Source organism: Amphichorda felina (genome assembly GCF_050947745.1).
Source record: "Amphichorda felina strain 45539 chromosome Unknown scaffold_1, whole genome shotgun sequence".
Classification (NCBI taxonomy): Eukaryota; Fungi; Ascomycota; class Sordariomycetes; order Hypocreales; family Bionectriaceae; genus Amphichorda; species Amphichorda felina.
This window is the reverse complement of record NW_028145049.1, coordinates 3,501,668-3,514,763: the sequence shown is the minus strand read 5'-3', so window position 1 is coordinate 3,514,763 and position 13,096 is coordinate 3,501,668. Positions and strand designations below refer to the sequence as shown.

Genomic DNA, 13,096 nt, shown 5'->3' with positions numbered 1-13,096 from the left:
CATTGGACCTTAACCTCGAAATCTACCTACCCAGCCACAAGCCATGGCATCCACATCCACCCCCATCATCCACAACTCGGCCACCACGGGCTTCGCCGACGCCACGTCCTACGACACCTACCGGCCGTCGTACCCGCATGAGGCCGTGGAAGGGCTTCTGGGCCACCTGGGACTGGCGGGATCAGAGCACCGCGGGGCGCGCATCGTCGACCTGGCGGCGGGGACGGGCAAGCTGACCGAGGTGCTGGCCGCGCGCCCGGAGGAGTACGAGATCCTGGCCGTGGAACCGCACGACAAGATGCGCCAGACGCTCGAAGCCAAGGGTCTGCGCGGGGTGAGGTCGCGGTCGGGGACGGCCGAGCAGATGGGCGTTGAGGATGGGTGGGCGGATGCGGTTGTCGTTGCGCAGGTGAGTTACACTGCGGAGGACCAATTATCAAGCCTGGAGCTGCTGGCTAACTACGGCATAGGCGTTTCACTGGTGAGTACGGGGAAATCCATCGTAGCTACTATACCCAGACAGACGCTCATGTGACAGGTTCGCCAACGAGGACGCACTGAACGAGATACGCCGCGTCCTCAAGCCAGGGGGCAAGCTGGCCATGATCTGGAACATTGAAGACTGTATTTCTCCCCACCTATCCCCAGATGTACCAATGCTCACCACATCTCACACGTGGACAGACAACAAGCCGCGCTCATGGAAGGCGGCCACGGACTGGGAGCAGCAGCTCCACGAGCTCGTCATCAACGCCGCCACCGACGGGCAGCCGCGCTTCCGCGACTACGTGTGGCGCGAGGTGTTCGACCAGCAGCAGGGCCGCCTCTTCACGACGCCCATCGGCGACGACAAGACCGAGTGGACCATCTGGCTGGGCCTGGAGGCGCTGTGGGACCGCGTGCGGACGCTGAGCCACATCGCCATGCTGCAGGGCGAGGAGAGGGACCGGTTCCGGGCTGCCTTTGACAAGATCGTCAAGGAGGGTGACGGGAGGTGGAATGAGAAGGGCGAGGTGGCGACGCATGGGGCCACGACCTTTTCGTGGACATCGAGGGTGTAGGTGATGAGGGAGCTAGAGTAGACGTCGGTCAATATATGGCTTGGTATCTCTGATGAGCATGCGCCAGAGTCTCATGATGAACGTTAAAATTGTTTCATTATTTGGCTTCACGAGTCCGCCGAGATGTACATGACTGCAAGACGATTAGCAATTCGTACTCGGATAGTTCTCCTGGGAGACGCTTCGAAAGCCTACCATTGTTCCCACGCACAAACGCGTCACCGTACTCCCTCCGCTTCGCTCCGTTGACGTACTCCTCCGTCTTCTCCAGCGCAATGTTCATGTATCCGTCCACGGACTGCAGCTCGCCTGGTGACGCCAGAATCCACTCTTGTCAGCTAGGCTGGGCACTGGATATTGCTGCGGGGGGTGGAGGGTGGGGAAGGGAGGGCAGAGGCTCTCTCTCACCTTTGTAGACGACGCCAGAGTTGAGCTTGACGGTGACGGGGTTGCCGATGATGTCGCTCAGGAAGCTCGACGGGTCCTTGCCCTCGGCCTGGCTGACGCTGCCGTTCTCCATACTTCTTTAGTGCTGGACTGCAGATGGGATGTGAGAGGGCCGGGAGTCTGAGGTGAGGTTCGGGTCGTGGGGGAAGTTGAGAGTTTCGAGGTTGGATGAGATTTGCGCTGTTGGAGCTGGTGAGACTTTCCTTGGATGCGTTGGGATAAGGCTGGGCGTCACTGTGCTGGCAGATCGCACTGTGGGGGCAGGCACATCCATGTGAGCGCAACAGCGGGGTCTGTTAGGGGCCTCTTGAGGGCCTCGACGCGCTGGAGCACACCTGGGCAACCCACTGGAGGCGCTGAATCCAATCCCCAGAATGAGGCGTCCAGCACGCGTCGAGGGGCTTTGTTCAGATGGCCATCACTCCATACCAATTAGTAACACCAACCTATCCGCACTTTGTACCGAACTCAGCTACTTGCGAAGAACTCGGGCCTTGCGCCGCCAGGCTGCGCGTCCATCCATGGTTACTTACAATTCCCTCCATCCATCCCAGCTCCTCCGACACACCCCCAACAATGGCCGACGCCGCCGCACCCCGGCCCAAGATGAAGAAGTTGCCCTTCAAGCCAACTGCCCTGCGCAAGCCCCCGCTGGCCCAGGCGTCGTCGTCGCCCGACGACGGCGGCGGCTCCAGCAAGAAGAATAATGACGACGACGACGCACTCGCCCTGTTCCGCCGCTCCAGGGAGATGGCGCCGATCGTGGCAAGAGACCAGGAGAGGAGGCGGCAGAAGATGAGGAAACAGAAGGAGGCCGAGGAGCGTCGCAGCAGGCCGTTGAGTCAAGAGAAGAGGCAGCGGGACGACGAAGACGATGATGCTAGGGATAACGAGGAAAGCAGGCTCATTGAGGCCCAGCTGCGGGACTGTGTTGATGGGGGCGGAGAGGCGGGAGCGTCCTTTGCCGCGGATGAGTCCATGACGGGCAGGGACAGCTTCAAGTTGGTTCCCATCAAACTCTATGCACGGGAGCGAAGCGCAGCTAACGTTTTTCTGGTAGCGAGCTTGTCACACCTCCGCCGTCGAAGCGCACCAGGTCCGGCTCTTCGCCGTCCAAGAAGAGGCCGGTCACACCTGTCCGGCAGTCACAGGAGTCTCCCTCAGCGCGCCAGCTCAGGTCTCAATCCAAGTACTCTACACCTCGCCGGCATCCTCAGCCTCCCCGAGCCGTCACGCCGAGCCGCGGCGTGCCGATAATATCGCTCGACGAGGATGACGAGGATGTCACGCCCATGCCCACCCCATCGAAGCCCCGGGACGCCAGCGTCGAGATCGTCGACGAGCCGGAGCCGCAGACGCGGCAGGTGGACCAGAGCGAGGAGGACGATGAGTTCGCTGAGTACATCCGCAAGGCCGAGGAGGAGAAGCGCAACTTGACGAGCCGGGCTTCCGAGGACCCTAGTGCTCCCAAGGCGCCCAACGCGAGCATCCTCGTCACCAGCGCCATCCCAGGCACACGCGACTGCGGGGTCAAATCCTTCCTCGACAAACCCCTACTTGAGATCCGGGGGGCGTGGGTCAGCATCCAGAAGAAACACGGGAACCACATCCCCGTCGACCCGAGCGAGCTCATCCTAACGTGGCGGGGCAGCAAGGTCTACAACTACTCAACGCTGCACAGCCTGGGGCTCCGGTCGTACGGCGACAGGGTCGTGGCGGACGGGCACAGCAGGAAAGGTCTGAGCGCGGATGGGATGCAGGTGCACATGGAGGTCTGGACGCCCGACATGTTCAAGAAGTGGGAAGAGGAGGAGGAGCGACGCCAAAAGGTCCTAGCGGGCGAGCTGTCGGACGAGGAGGCGGCCGGTGATGGGAAAGAGGAGGAGCCCGAGGTCACACTGAGGGTGATCCTCAAGGCGCGAGACCTGGACGAAGTCCGCTTGACAGTGCGACCTGCGACTACGGTGGAGACGCTCGTGACGGGCTTCCGAGCCCAGAGCGGCCTGGGCGCGGACAAGGAGGTGCGGCTGTGGTTCGATGGAGAGGTGATGGAGGAGCATGTCACGATGGAGGGGGCCGACATTGAAGACATGGACGCCATTGAGGTGCACATCAAGTGACGATGCAGAAAAATACCCCCGTCTTTTATTCAGCGGCACGATGGCGGTATTGGCAGTGTGGGTTAGGTAGGCTTTATGAGGGAGGGGTGCAGGCTATGATACCCAGGAATATCTTTTTGTTTTGAAGCGAGCACACAATCGAAGGGTTCTCCCACTTCTTTTTCTATGATCCGCCACGAGGGCGCCCAGGGCCGTGGTGGTCCCCCTTCTTCAGCTCCGGAGGGTAGACGACCAGCTTATCGAGGTCAGCGCCCTTGACGTCGACGCCGTTGTCCAGGCCGCCGACGGCGATGGTGTTCCAGCCCTTCTTGAGGGGCAGCTTGATGGCGGTGGAGAGGAAGATGCCCTTGTGGGTGTCCTTCTGGTAGAGGGTGTGGACGTTGTCCTCGTCGCCGTTGACGACGACGCTGCTGATGCGACGCAGCTGCCAGGTGCCGTTGATGCGGTCGGGCGAGCCCATCGCTGCAGGGGTCAGCATGGCAGTTAACTTAGTGATGGATATACTATTGTCACTTACGCTGGTCTCCGAAGCCCATGTCATCAATGTCTGGAGGGTGAGTTAGCATGAGAAGAAGGTAGAGAGTTACAGACGGGAGAAGGCTGACTCTGGTGGTAGAACGACACCCACTGGTCCTTACCGGACCCCTCGACCTCGAAGATGGCCTTGCTGTCGTTGCCATAGATGCCAGTGGCGATGCGGTTGAAGCTGGCAAAGTTCTGCATAGCGGTTTCATGAGCGTTATCCACGCGTGGTTTATACCCAGGGACAACTCCAACTTACCGCCTCTTGAAGATGGGCATCGCCAGTGAGATTGGCGTCGATGGCAAAGTATTCAGTGCCCTTGACGGGGCGCCACTCGCCGGTTTTGCTGAGAAGACAAGTCAGTCGCCAGCAAGAAACTAATGCGGACGTTCTCCCAGACCCACACGTTCAGGTCAAAGATGTCGTGCCAGATAACCTCGAGCGTGCCCTTGTCGTCGTCAATGTCCATAGGCAGCCAGACGTTGCGGCTCTCCCAGATCGAGTTCATGTCCCACTGGCTGCGAGTCAGCGACAATCTTCCAGGACGTTGTTGACTTCCTTGGCCTTTGGCCACCCACCTGATCACCCATGTACAGGTATGTGGTCCTCTTGGTGCCGTTGACGCGCCAGGAGAAGCCAGACTGGGTGCTGAAGGTGCGGGTGTAGGCGGGTGAGACCATGAAGGGCTGCGACCAGGGGCCCTCGAGCTTATCTGCGCGGAAGGCTACGACATCTAGAGGAGAACTGCGTTAGCTCATGTTTGCCAACGTCCCCGGGTGCCGAAACACAACTTACTGTTGGGCCTGTAGCCTGTCTTGTGGCTCATGAGGGCATAATAACTCCGGTCTGTCTGGATAATGGTCGGGGCCTCGAGGTCGAACTTGGGCCAGCGGTAGACTGCCTCTTCAAGATCGCTGAGCTCGTCGTTGAAGCGAGCGAGATAGCTGTCGCGGCCCTCTACGCGGTCGCCGTTGGAGTAGAGGGCGTAAGAGCGGCCGTCCTTGAAGTCGGTGAAGAGGCCAAAGTCCTGGGACCAGTTGCCCAGCGGGGCGACGGCCTTGTCGAACTTGTAGGGGCCCTGGATGCTGTCGGCGGTGGCGTGGCCCTGGAGGAGCAGGCTGTACTTGGAGTCGTCGGCGTGCCACCACATCTGCCAGGTCAGTCAGGTCAGTCACTGGATCAGCGACGGATCTTGTTTGGGCCCACTCACATGGTACTTCTGGTCGGCGTCGCTATACTGGACCTTGGGACGCTGGATGACATTGCTCGGGGAGATGTACTTGTGGCCCTCCTCGGTCTCTATCGACACGTCAGCTCCTACCCGCCCATCTACAAAGCCCTCTCATCCACAAGAAACGCACCAAGACACAGGCCATGCGATTCCCAGGTGGCGAGGTCGTCAGAGCTATAGCACGAAACACCACCGCCCTCCTCCTGTTCCTCGGTCTTGTACTCGCCGAACCAGAAGAACTTGCCCGTGTCGCGGTCGACGGTGAGGCCCCCAGCATGGGCGTTGAAGATGTTGCCGTCCGTGTCGTACCAGCGCGCCCCAGGGACAATCCACTTGCTGCTAGCCGTGGCAACAAAGGCCAGACCCATGAAGAGATTCAGACGAGCCATTGTGTGTAGTAGTGAGTCCCAGTTGGCGGTGGCTCCCTCCGTCTACAGAGTCGTCGTGTTGGGGGGGTCACTGGAGGAGGAGTCGATCTGCAACGTAGGTATATAGCCATTGTCACCAACTTACAAGCTTCCACTACACCAGTGCGGAGAGATTACAACCGGACCAGTCAAACCCGAGCAATGACGAGCATCTCCGTGCTGGGAAACCTGGAGACTCCACGAGACTCCACGAGAGTCGACGAGACTTGTCTGCTCGCCGAGCATTGACCCGAGTCCCGGCATCAATTGGGATTCAACCCCACGGCTCTTCAAATTCGCGACATCACCACCCATTCTTCCGCCAACCATCATGCACTCCAAGCTGAGGGGACCCTGGAATCCACACCTGTCATTCTTCCGCTATCGATACCAACTAAGGATACTCGTACAACACCCTCTCCTACTCCATGAGTGATGACATGACATGTCAGCCTATTCCCAGAGCCCATCCAGCACTAGGAGATACTGGGGGATCACGCTGTAGAATTCCTCGCGCGTGGCATTCAGCTTCGCTTCGTGGATCCCCGGGCACTCCGCCGCAATCCGTGACCCTCGCTGCAAAACACTGTGGAGGCCAACTTCGAGAGCCATGGATTCTACCCCAATCGACTTCCAGCTGGGCGGGACGGGGCCCTTCTCGGCCTTGTTGCCCAGAGCGTGGGCGAGATGAATTGCCGCGTCGTGCAACTAGGAATTTGGGTCAGCCTGCGAGTTCTACTATCCAAGGACGACGATTTGGACCGAGTGTACCTTGCATAGGACACCACAGAGCTCGTCTTGTTCTCCCTGTGTATACTGGTGCCTGTCCTCCGCTTTGATCTCACCCTCGTCGTCGTAAGGAAGGGCATTGGACACTTCCGTGCTGACTTCGTCGCATGTCCTGATCTACTTGACAAGATTCTAGCATGCCCATCGTCAGTGAGAACGATGACAGACCCAGTGGGACATGGACTGCGGCATACCTCGACATCCACTTCGTTGTCCGGGCTCAGGCCGGAAACCATGCCGGTGGCATTCGTGATGCAAGTTATAAGAGGGTCCAGGGCATAGGGAATGAGGTGCGTGGTGGGGACAGTTGGTACTACCTGGCGAGCACAGGCAGTGCTTGCAAGGGCCGTGACGATGGCGAGGTACTGAAAATGCATGTTTGCGGATAGTTTGGGATCGCAATGTGATGATGTGTGAGTACTCTCTAGAGATGGTAGAATGGATGAAAGTTGTATTATGTGGAAGAGGAAAAGGTCTACGCTTTTAAGGGATACTGTCCTCGAGGCGTTGTTTCCCTCTTATCTTCATTCAACTTGCAACTGTCATCACTCTTTCCTTTGCTGGGCATCTCGTGGTGGTTCTTGACCCAAAACCTCCATTGTGGTTTCCAGAACACCTGAGAAGCAGGCCATATGGACTTGCACCAGAGGCAAGTGCCACTTCCCCTTCCAAGACTCGCAATCACCACCCGCCAGTGACATCAGCACGAGGCAAGGCAATCACCACGGGGACCCCGAGTGTCGATGTCTCTGTCCAACTTCCCAGGTCTTTCTGCTCAGCAACTGTGAGTACCGGCCAAGTAGGCCATCTGAAGGTTCCCGAGATCCGTAGTACCTAGACAATGCTGCCAATTCTCTGCCAGTCTATTATTAGGGCTGTTGTGTCAGTTTGCTATCTAGTGCAACGGCTGAGCGACAGATGGTAATGCCCAATTTGGCAAAGTCTACGAACAAATTCAGTTCCTCAGGATGCAGCCATCGCCACCTGCTGCCTGGTGGTTTCAACAGGGGAACCGGAGTTTCGCTGGGTAAGAATCGCCACGATCCTTCCGGCTTGGCCGACGCCACAAGGGATGGAGATCTATGTTCTATGCCGGATGCTCGGATCTTTTCTGTCGATAGTTGCCCTTTAACCCCAGATCTTCTGTAAGCTTAGGTGGGACCCTGACACCCTGACGGGAGGTAGCCTCATGGGGGTGCAGAAACTGCGGCACAGCAACGTGGGAAACCTGGACGATGACGCTGCAGGACCCATCTCGCCACCAAAGAAGTCTCCCCCAGCCTGTATATTTCCTCCACGCGCCTGATGGAGATCCCCGACATTCATCCTTTGGCACGTCATCCCGGTACCAGGGGTCCCTCAGGGCCTTGATGCAGGACCTTGCGGCTCTGACGATGGGCTCTTGTGATGAACTCTGGTACAGTGGTGATGGGAGTTGGGAGATGGGGCCCTGGTGGCTCTGGTGATGGGTCTCTTGGAGGCAGACACTTACACATCAGTCCTCATGACATCAGGGTGTTTCCCAGTGAATGGAATCAGCTCCGACGAGTATATATAGGCCTCTATGCTCGAGCCATCTCAACCATTTGGAATCCAGACCAAGCAGATCAAGCAACATCCACAGCAAAGCAACATCCACGACAACTACCACACACCACAACTCTTGCCTTACCCTTCTTACTCAACTCCAACAACTCAACAACAGCAACCATGTACACCACCGCCATCTTCGCAACCCTCACCGCCCTCGCCGCCGCTGGCCCTGTGCGCCTCTCCACGCGCGGTGACGACGTTGTCCAGTGCTCGCTCACCGGCTGGGAGCGCCTCTCCAACTCGGTCACCTACGTCCCCGGCGCGCCTGCCATGGCCGGCAACGGCGCCGACTCGGGCTTCGACCTAGGCGTCGAGGGCGGCGACGACGCCCACTGGGGGTGCAAGTTCGGCGAGGACAACTGCAACCCCAACGCCATGGACGGCCAGACCATCCCCGCCGACACGGCCAAGCTCGACCACGACATCGAGTGGAAGCCCAAGGACGGGCCCAGCATCGGCGGCTGCACCTGCACCTACGCCGGCAACGAGTACGAGGGTGACGTCGACGGCGACGTCTTCACCGGCTTCATGTACAACGAGGGCACCAACAAGTGCACCTGCACCTTCCCCTGCATTCCCCAGTGATGGGATGGGCTGGGGGTGCCTGACGGGATTCCGTCTGGCCTTGTACTCTATAGTGTGTGAAGGATAAGGAGCGGAGTTTTGAATGTTTGAGCGAACGAATTAGATGATAGATTTCCTACTTTGTTCAGTCATTGCCAGGAGATCAGAGAAATAAAAATATGACTTGACTTACTTCGGATTTTACTTCGGATTGGTCGTGCCCGAGTACCATGTATCACCCGTTGCCTACAAGAAGTAGTAACCTCAAAAACGATCCTCGTCTTCACCATGGGGGAGGCACAATGTGAATAGTTGATCATCATGGTATTCTAAGCGCCTGGTCTCCTGATCCAGTGCGCGGTATGACCATGGCCCATAAATATGCGGCGTGAGATGGTGTGAGCGTTGATCCGGCGCTGGATCATCCAACGCGGTGCTCACAGTATTATGTACAAAGTTTCTCGTTCCGCCGCCCCTGTTTATAGCTGAGCTCCAAACTCCGGGAATCATCCATGCCTTGACTTCCCTCCCAAAAAAAAAGAAAAAAAAAAGAAAAAAAAAGATACAAAAACGCCTTGGAGGTGGTGATGCCCACCCTCCATGTTCAATTCAGCGCGTAAACTCCGGCCCGTCGTCCGTCTATCCCCAACGACGGATGGATGCATTACTCAACATCAATCAGGTTCGCCAGGCTCCTGGGTACTGACTTGGGAGAAATAGTGTCCTGGGACACAGGTCGCTCGGGGTTGGTGGGCGTTGATGGCTGCGCCGAGCTCGAGCCCCCGCTGCCGCTCTCGGGAGAGTTACGCGTGTGTAGAAAGTTGTCGACCGAGAGCTTCCGTTCGGGGCGCAGTGAAGGAAGAGGTCCAGCGTCCTCTTCCGACGACTCCACCTTTTGCAGTGCAGAGACCTTGATGGAAGAGGGTTCGGATACGCCCTTGACAGCCTTGAAGGTCTGCACAACCGTGTTCTTTGGCTGGGAAGTCTTGAGCGGTTTCCGGGGCTTTGATGCGCGGGGCTTCTTGGCAGGCTGATCGGTGGCCGTCTCCTTTGCGTTGGCAAATGAGAGTTTGATCTGCTTGGTCTGCTTGGTTTTCTTGCCGGGTTTGTCCGTCGCCGACAGCTTGGGGCTGGGACGCGGGGTAGGGATGGCCTGGATCTCGTCGACTTGCTTGATCTTGGCGGGAAGCGGTATCTCGAGCCTGGGGCTCTCGCTGAGCGACTTGGACGGTATGCCGACTTCCAGCTTGGTCTCGCCGCGGCGCAACTGGCTCTGGAGGTGCTCTTCCTCGGACACGAGGTAGTCGTCGCCGATATTGCAGTCCCAGGGAGGGAGAGCTGCCTCCCTCGCCACCTTGTCGCACTTGGCACGCACCACTAGATCCCAGCAGTCCTTGAACTCGACACCCTTGGGCTCCGAGTCCACGTTGATGAATGCCGTGAAGCCGTCTCTGCGGCCCCGGGCCACCTGACACATCTCCTTCACGAGTCTGCGGGTGCCGGGGACCTTGAGACTGGTGCCGACGACGAGGACGGCATCTGGGCGAGCCTTGAGATCGGCGCTGGAGACGTTGCCGATGGCTTCCTCGTCCGGGTTGTACTCGTTGTAGAGGACGAAGCGGGGTCGTAGGCGACCGATACCGTGACTTCGCTTGCCGGCATAAGCCGTGCGGACCTGGTCGTCCACCTTGCAGGTCTCGCACAGCGGGGCCTCGGGGCCGTCAAAGAGCTCGCCCTTGAAGGGCTCCAGCTGGCCGCACTTGGTGCAGACCATCTTCTCGAGGCCACCGTGCAGCTGGATGGTGGCAGGCCAGGGCCCCTTGGGGTTGAGGGGCACATTGGTGGCGAGGGGTTTCATAGAGGTGTCGATGCAGTCAATGTTCTGCGAGTAGAGGCGTAGGAGGCGGCCTTCTTGGGCCAGCGACGCCAGCAGGTGGTGAAAAGGCGTGGGGTGAGCCTTCTGGCTCATGTCGGCCATCTCGCGGACCATGGTGTGGAAGGACTGGGTGGAGGCGTCGTGCCTGTAGACGGAGGCGTCGAAGAGGTGCTTGCCGGAGGCCTTCATCTTCTGCTGCTGGCTGCCCGCTGGGGCGAACAGGCCGGTGGAGGAGCGAAAGTCGGGGATGCCGGCCGAGACGGAGATGCCGGCGCCGGCGATGACAACAATCTTCTTCTTCTTGCGCAGGGTGGTGATGAGGCGCTTGAGGTGGACATCGTCGTCTGCGGACCACTCGTGGTCGGGTTTTGTGAGGTCGAGGTAGTCGGTCCTGCGCTCCTTGGGCGACGAGGCAACCTTGCGCCTCTTGGGCGGCGGTGCGCCTTCGTTGGACGCCTGGTCTGGCCGCGGTCGTGGTCGGGCCGCGCTCGTCGCTGCGGGCTTCATTGGCGACTGGGTGCCCGAGGCGGTGGTCGAGAGAGGCGAGGGATAGCGGCGTGAGGGATCCTGCGAGGGCGAGTCCCCGGGGGAGCTGGGTAATGACGGGGTGCCGGAGAGATTTGAGAGCGGCGAGGCGGGATCGAGCGAGGAAGACGCGGGCGAGGAGGAGGGTGCAGGAGGAGAGACGGCGATGGAGGAGAGCGGGCTGGACGCCTCCATGGTGTCTGGGTCCATGATTGCTGGTGGCGGGTAGATGTGTCGCGCTGTCCCTGGGTCCCTAGGTATGCCGTGTTGCTCGAATGACCTGGGGTGACGTCCGCGAGAGGTTTCGAGGTTTGGGGGGACGGCGGAGAAAAAGATATGCAAGGTTAAAGATGAGCAGGAGGGAGCGCGCGTCTGGTAGTTATGTCATTGCGCTACGCGTTGGCGGCCGTGAACCCGTTGGCTAAGAATAGTAAGAATGGAAGGGGCGCGGGAGGGCCATGGGAGTTGGGGAGAGGGATGTTCAAGGGAGATGGGAGAGTCCGGAGGGTCGAGATGACCATGTTGGGGGGTGGAGGTTTCAGTGGTTTGGCAGCAGTTTGGCGGCAGTTTGGCAGCGGTTGGTGGGTGCATGGAGGACAGTGGACTCGTCAGTGAATGGACTGCAGGCGGTGGTGGCTCAGGTGCCCACTGCCCACACTGCCCACAGAGTCCATGCCACCCAAAGTGTCAGTGTCAGTACCTGTACCTAAGGTGGGCACCTCACATTCTGGGCACGGGGGGCGGAGGAGGATCAGGAGGGTGCCCAGTGATCGGGGACCACGGCCCTATCCCTAATTGCCCAGCAGTCAGACCGTCACTGAAACCCACCGAAGGATTGCCGCAATGCTGTCGGGGCCCCAAACACTCGGAGAAAAACACTGGGACCCCGGGAACTCTAACGCCCACCCTTTCAGACTTCCCTTCCACTGTGGCAGTGGTACTCTTGGCCAGCAGCACTATCACTCAATGCGCCCTCCGTGAGTGCCACCGTGTTACGGCCCGATGGCGCGCTACACGGCTGCCCGAGACGGTCTCTGCGGCGGCCAAAGAGGCCGCCTCGAACCGCACCAAACGCTAATATTTCCCTCATCCGCCATCAAGCCTCAGAAGTATCATCGTCTGCCAACTCTATAAACATTAATTGGATCACCTATTATCAAATTAGTGCCACTATAATGGAGCAAAGCATCTTGTCGTTGGGGGGGGGGGGGGGGGGGGGGGGGCCATGCAAAACGACCTGGAGGCAAACGTTGCGAAAGGGCACCACCCGTGGACACACAAAAGCGAGACAAAGACAGACGACGGCGTTAGCGATGGCAGCAGAGCAGCAGAGCAGCAGAGCAGCAAAGCAGCAGCAATTGCCAATCACACACCTGGTGACAAGCTGTCAACATGCCCGACTGCCATGGTCGCCGAAACACATTCTCCAGCTCAGCCATCCCATGGCTGTTGTTGCAGTGCAGTGCAGTGCAGCGCTGCAGGCCGTGCCCCCTCGGTAGTAACGCACAGTGGTCACCGTTGCCCGGAAACAACACCGGGTCCAGTGGTCCTGCAGTGGAGTTCCAGCCCACTTCCAGTGGTCCACTGCAGTTGCAGTTCCAGTGGCTGGTGGTGGGCCTGGGGCCTTGTCGGTAGGGGGCATGTGGAATTGTGGGTCCGCCCGGCCGGCGAGAGAGCCCCACTTTGAACACGGATCACGGACGCGAAACCGATGCGCCTCACCGCGGCCCGCGTCCGGCTCGTGTCTCCCGCGTCTCCCCTTGTCTCCCCGCGTCAACTCCTTACGATGACTCCGTGCGGAGTACTATTTATATTCCCACTTGTGAGCTTGTCAGCTTGTCCACCTGTCATCTTGTGCAAGCGGGACAGATTCTATTGTGCGGGGTATTCTGAACAGCACGAGCCGTCTATGTAGTATGTAGTATAGTAGTACACCCAGTTGTCGTTGATGATACACGTA

The 13,096-nt window shown here is 59.0% G+C and overlaps 7 protein-coding genes across 7 annotated transcripts; 3 read left to right on the top strand and 4 right to left on the bottom strand.

The window, feature by feature from the left end:
• Positions 1-43: 43 nt before the first annotated feature.
• On the top strand, positions 44-1,061 carry ACO1O0_001139 (S-adenosyl-L-methionine-dependent methyltransferase; the record flags this gene model as incomplete). The annotated part of the gene is made up of 2 exons (XM_083190630.1): positions 44-409; positions 507-1,061. 2 exons carry the CDS (start codon positions 44-46, stop codon positions 1,059-1,061), a joined length of 921 nt encoding a protein of 306 aa, XP_083054489.1.
• A 107-nt stretch (positions 1,062-1,168) lies between these two features.
• Positions 1,169-1,581, bottom strand: LSM6 (U4/U6-U5 snRNP complex subunit LSM6; the record flags this gene model as incomplete). Its single annotated transcript, XM_083190629.1, has 3 exons — positions 1,169-1,194; positions 1,257-1,370; positions 1,470-1,581. The coding sequence occupies 3 exons, from the start codon at positions 1,579-1,581 to the stop codon at positions 1,169-1,171; spliced, it is 252 nt and encodes an 83-aa protein (XP_083054488.1).
• A 503-nt stretch (positions 1,582-2,084) lies between these two features.
• ACO1O0_001137 (ubiquitin-2 like Rad60 SUMO-like-domain-containing protein) lies at positions 2,085-3,628 on the top strand (the record flags this gene model as incomplete). Its single annotated transcript, XM_083190628.1, has 2 exons — positions 2,085-2,509; positions 2,569-3,628. 2 exons carry the CDS (start codon positions 2,085-2,087, stop codon positions 3,626-3,628), a joined length of 1,485 nt encoding a protein of 494 aa, XP_083054487.1.
• Positions 3,629-3,791: 163 nt separating this feature from the next.
• Positions 3,792-5,771, bottom strand: ACO1O0_001136 (glycosyl hydrolase; the record flags this gene model as incomplete). The annotated part of the gene is made up of 9 exons (XM_083190627.1): positions 3,792-4,090; positions 4,146-4,175; positions 4,267-4,345; positions 4,410-4,497; positions 4,556-4,665; positions 4,730-4,884; positions 4,947-5,301; positions 5,362-5,450; positions 5,513-5,771. The coding sequence occupies 9 exons, from the start codon at positions 5,769-5,771 to the stop codon at positions 3,792-3,794; spliced, it is 1,464 nt and encodes a 487-aa protein (XP_083054486.1).
• A 471-nt stretch (positions 5,772-6,242) lies between these two features.
• ACO1O0_001135 (uncharacterized protein) lies at positions 6,243-6,955 on the bottom strand (the record flags this gene model as incomplete). Its single annotated transcript, XM_083190626.1, has 3 exons — positions 6,243-6,497; positions 6,561-6,695; positions 6,773-6,955. The coding sequence occupies 3 exons, from the start codon at positions 6,953-6,955 to the stop codon at positions 6,243-6,245; spliced, it is 573 nt and encodes a 190-aa protein (XP_083054485.1).
• A 1,333-nt stretch (positions 6,956-8,288) lies between these two features.
• On the top strand, positions 8,289-8,756 carry ACO1O0_001134 (uncharacterized protein; the record flags this gene model as incomplete). Its single annotated transcript, XM_083190625.1, has 1 exon — positions 8,289-8,756. One exon carries the CDS (start codon positions 8,289-8,291, stop codon positions 8,754-8,756), a length of 468 nt encoding a protein of 155 aa, XP_083054484.1.
• A 643-nt stretch (positions 8,757-9,399) lies between these two features.
• On the bottom strand, positions 9,400-11,346 carry ACO1O0_001133 (DHS-like NAD/FAD-binding domain-containing protein; the record flags this gene model as incomplete). The annotated part of the gene is made up of 1 exon (XM_083190624.1): positions 9,400-11,346. One exon carries the CDS (start codon positions 11,344-11,346, stop codon positions 9,400-9,402), a length of 1,947 nt encoding a protein of 648 aa, XP_083054483.1.
• Between the last annotated feature and the right edge of the window lie 1,750 nt (positions 11,347-13,096).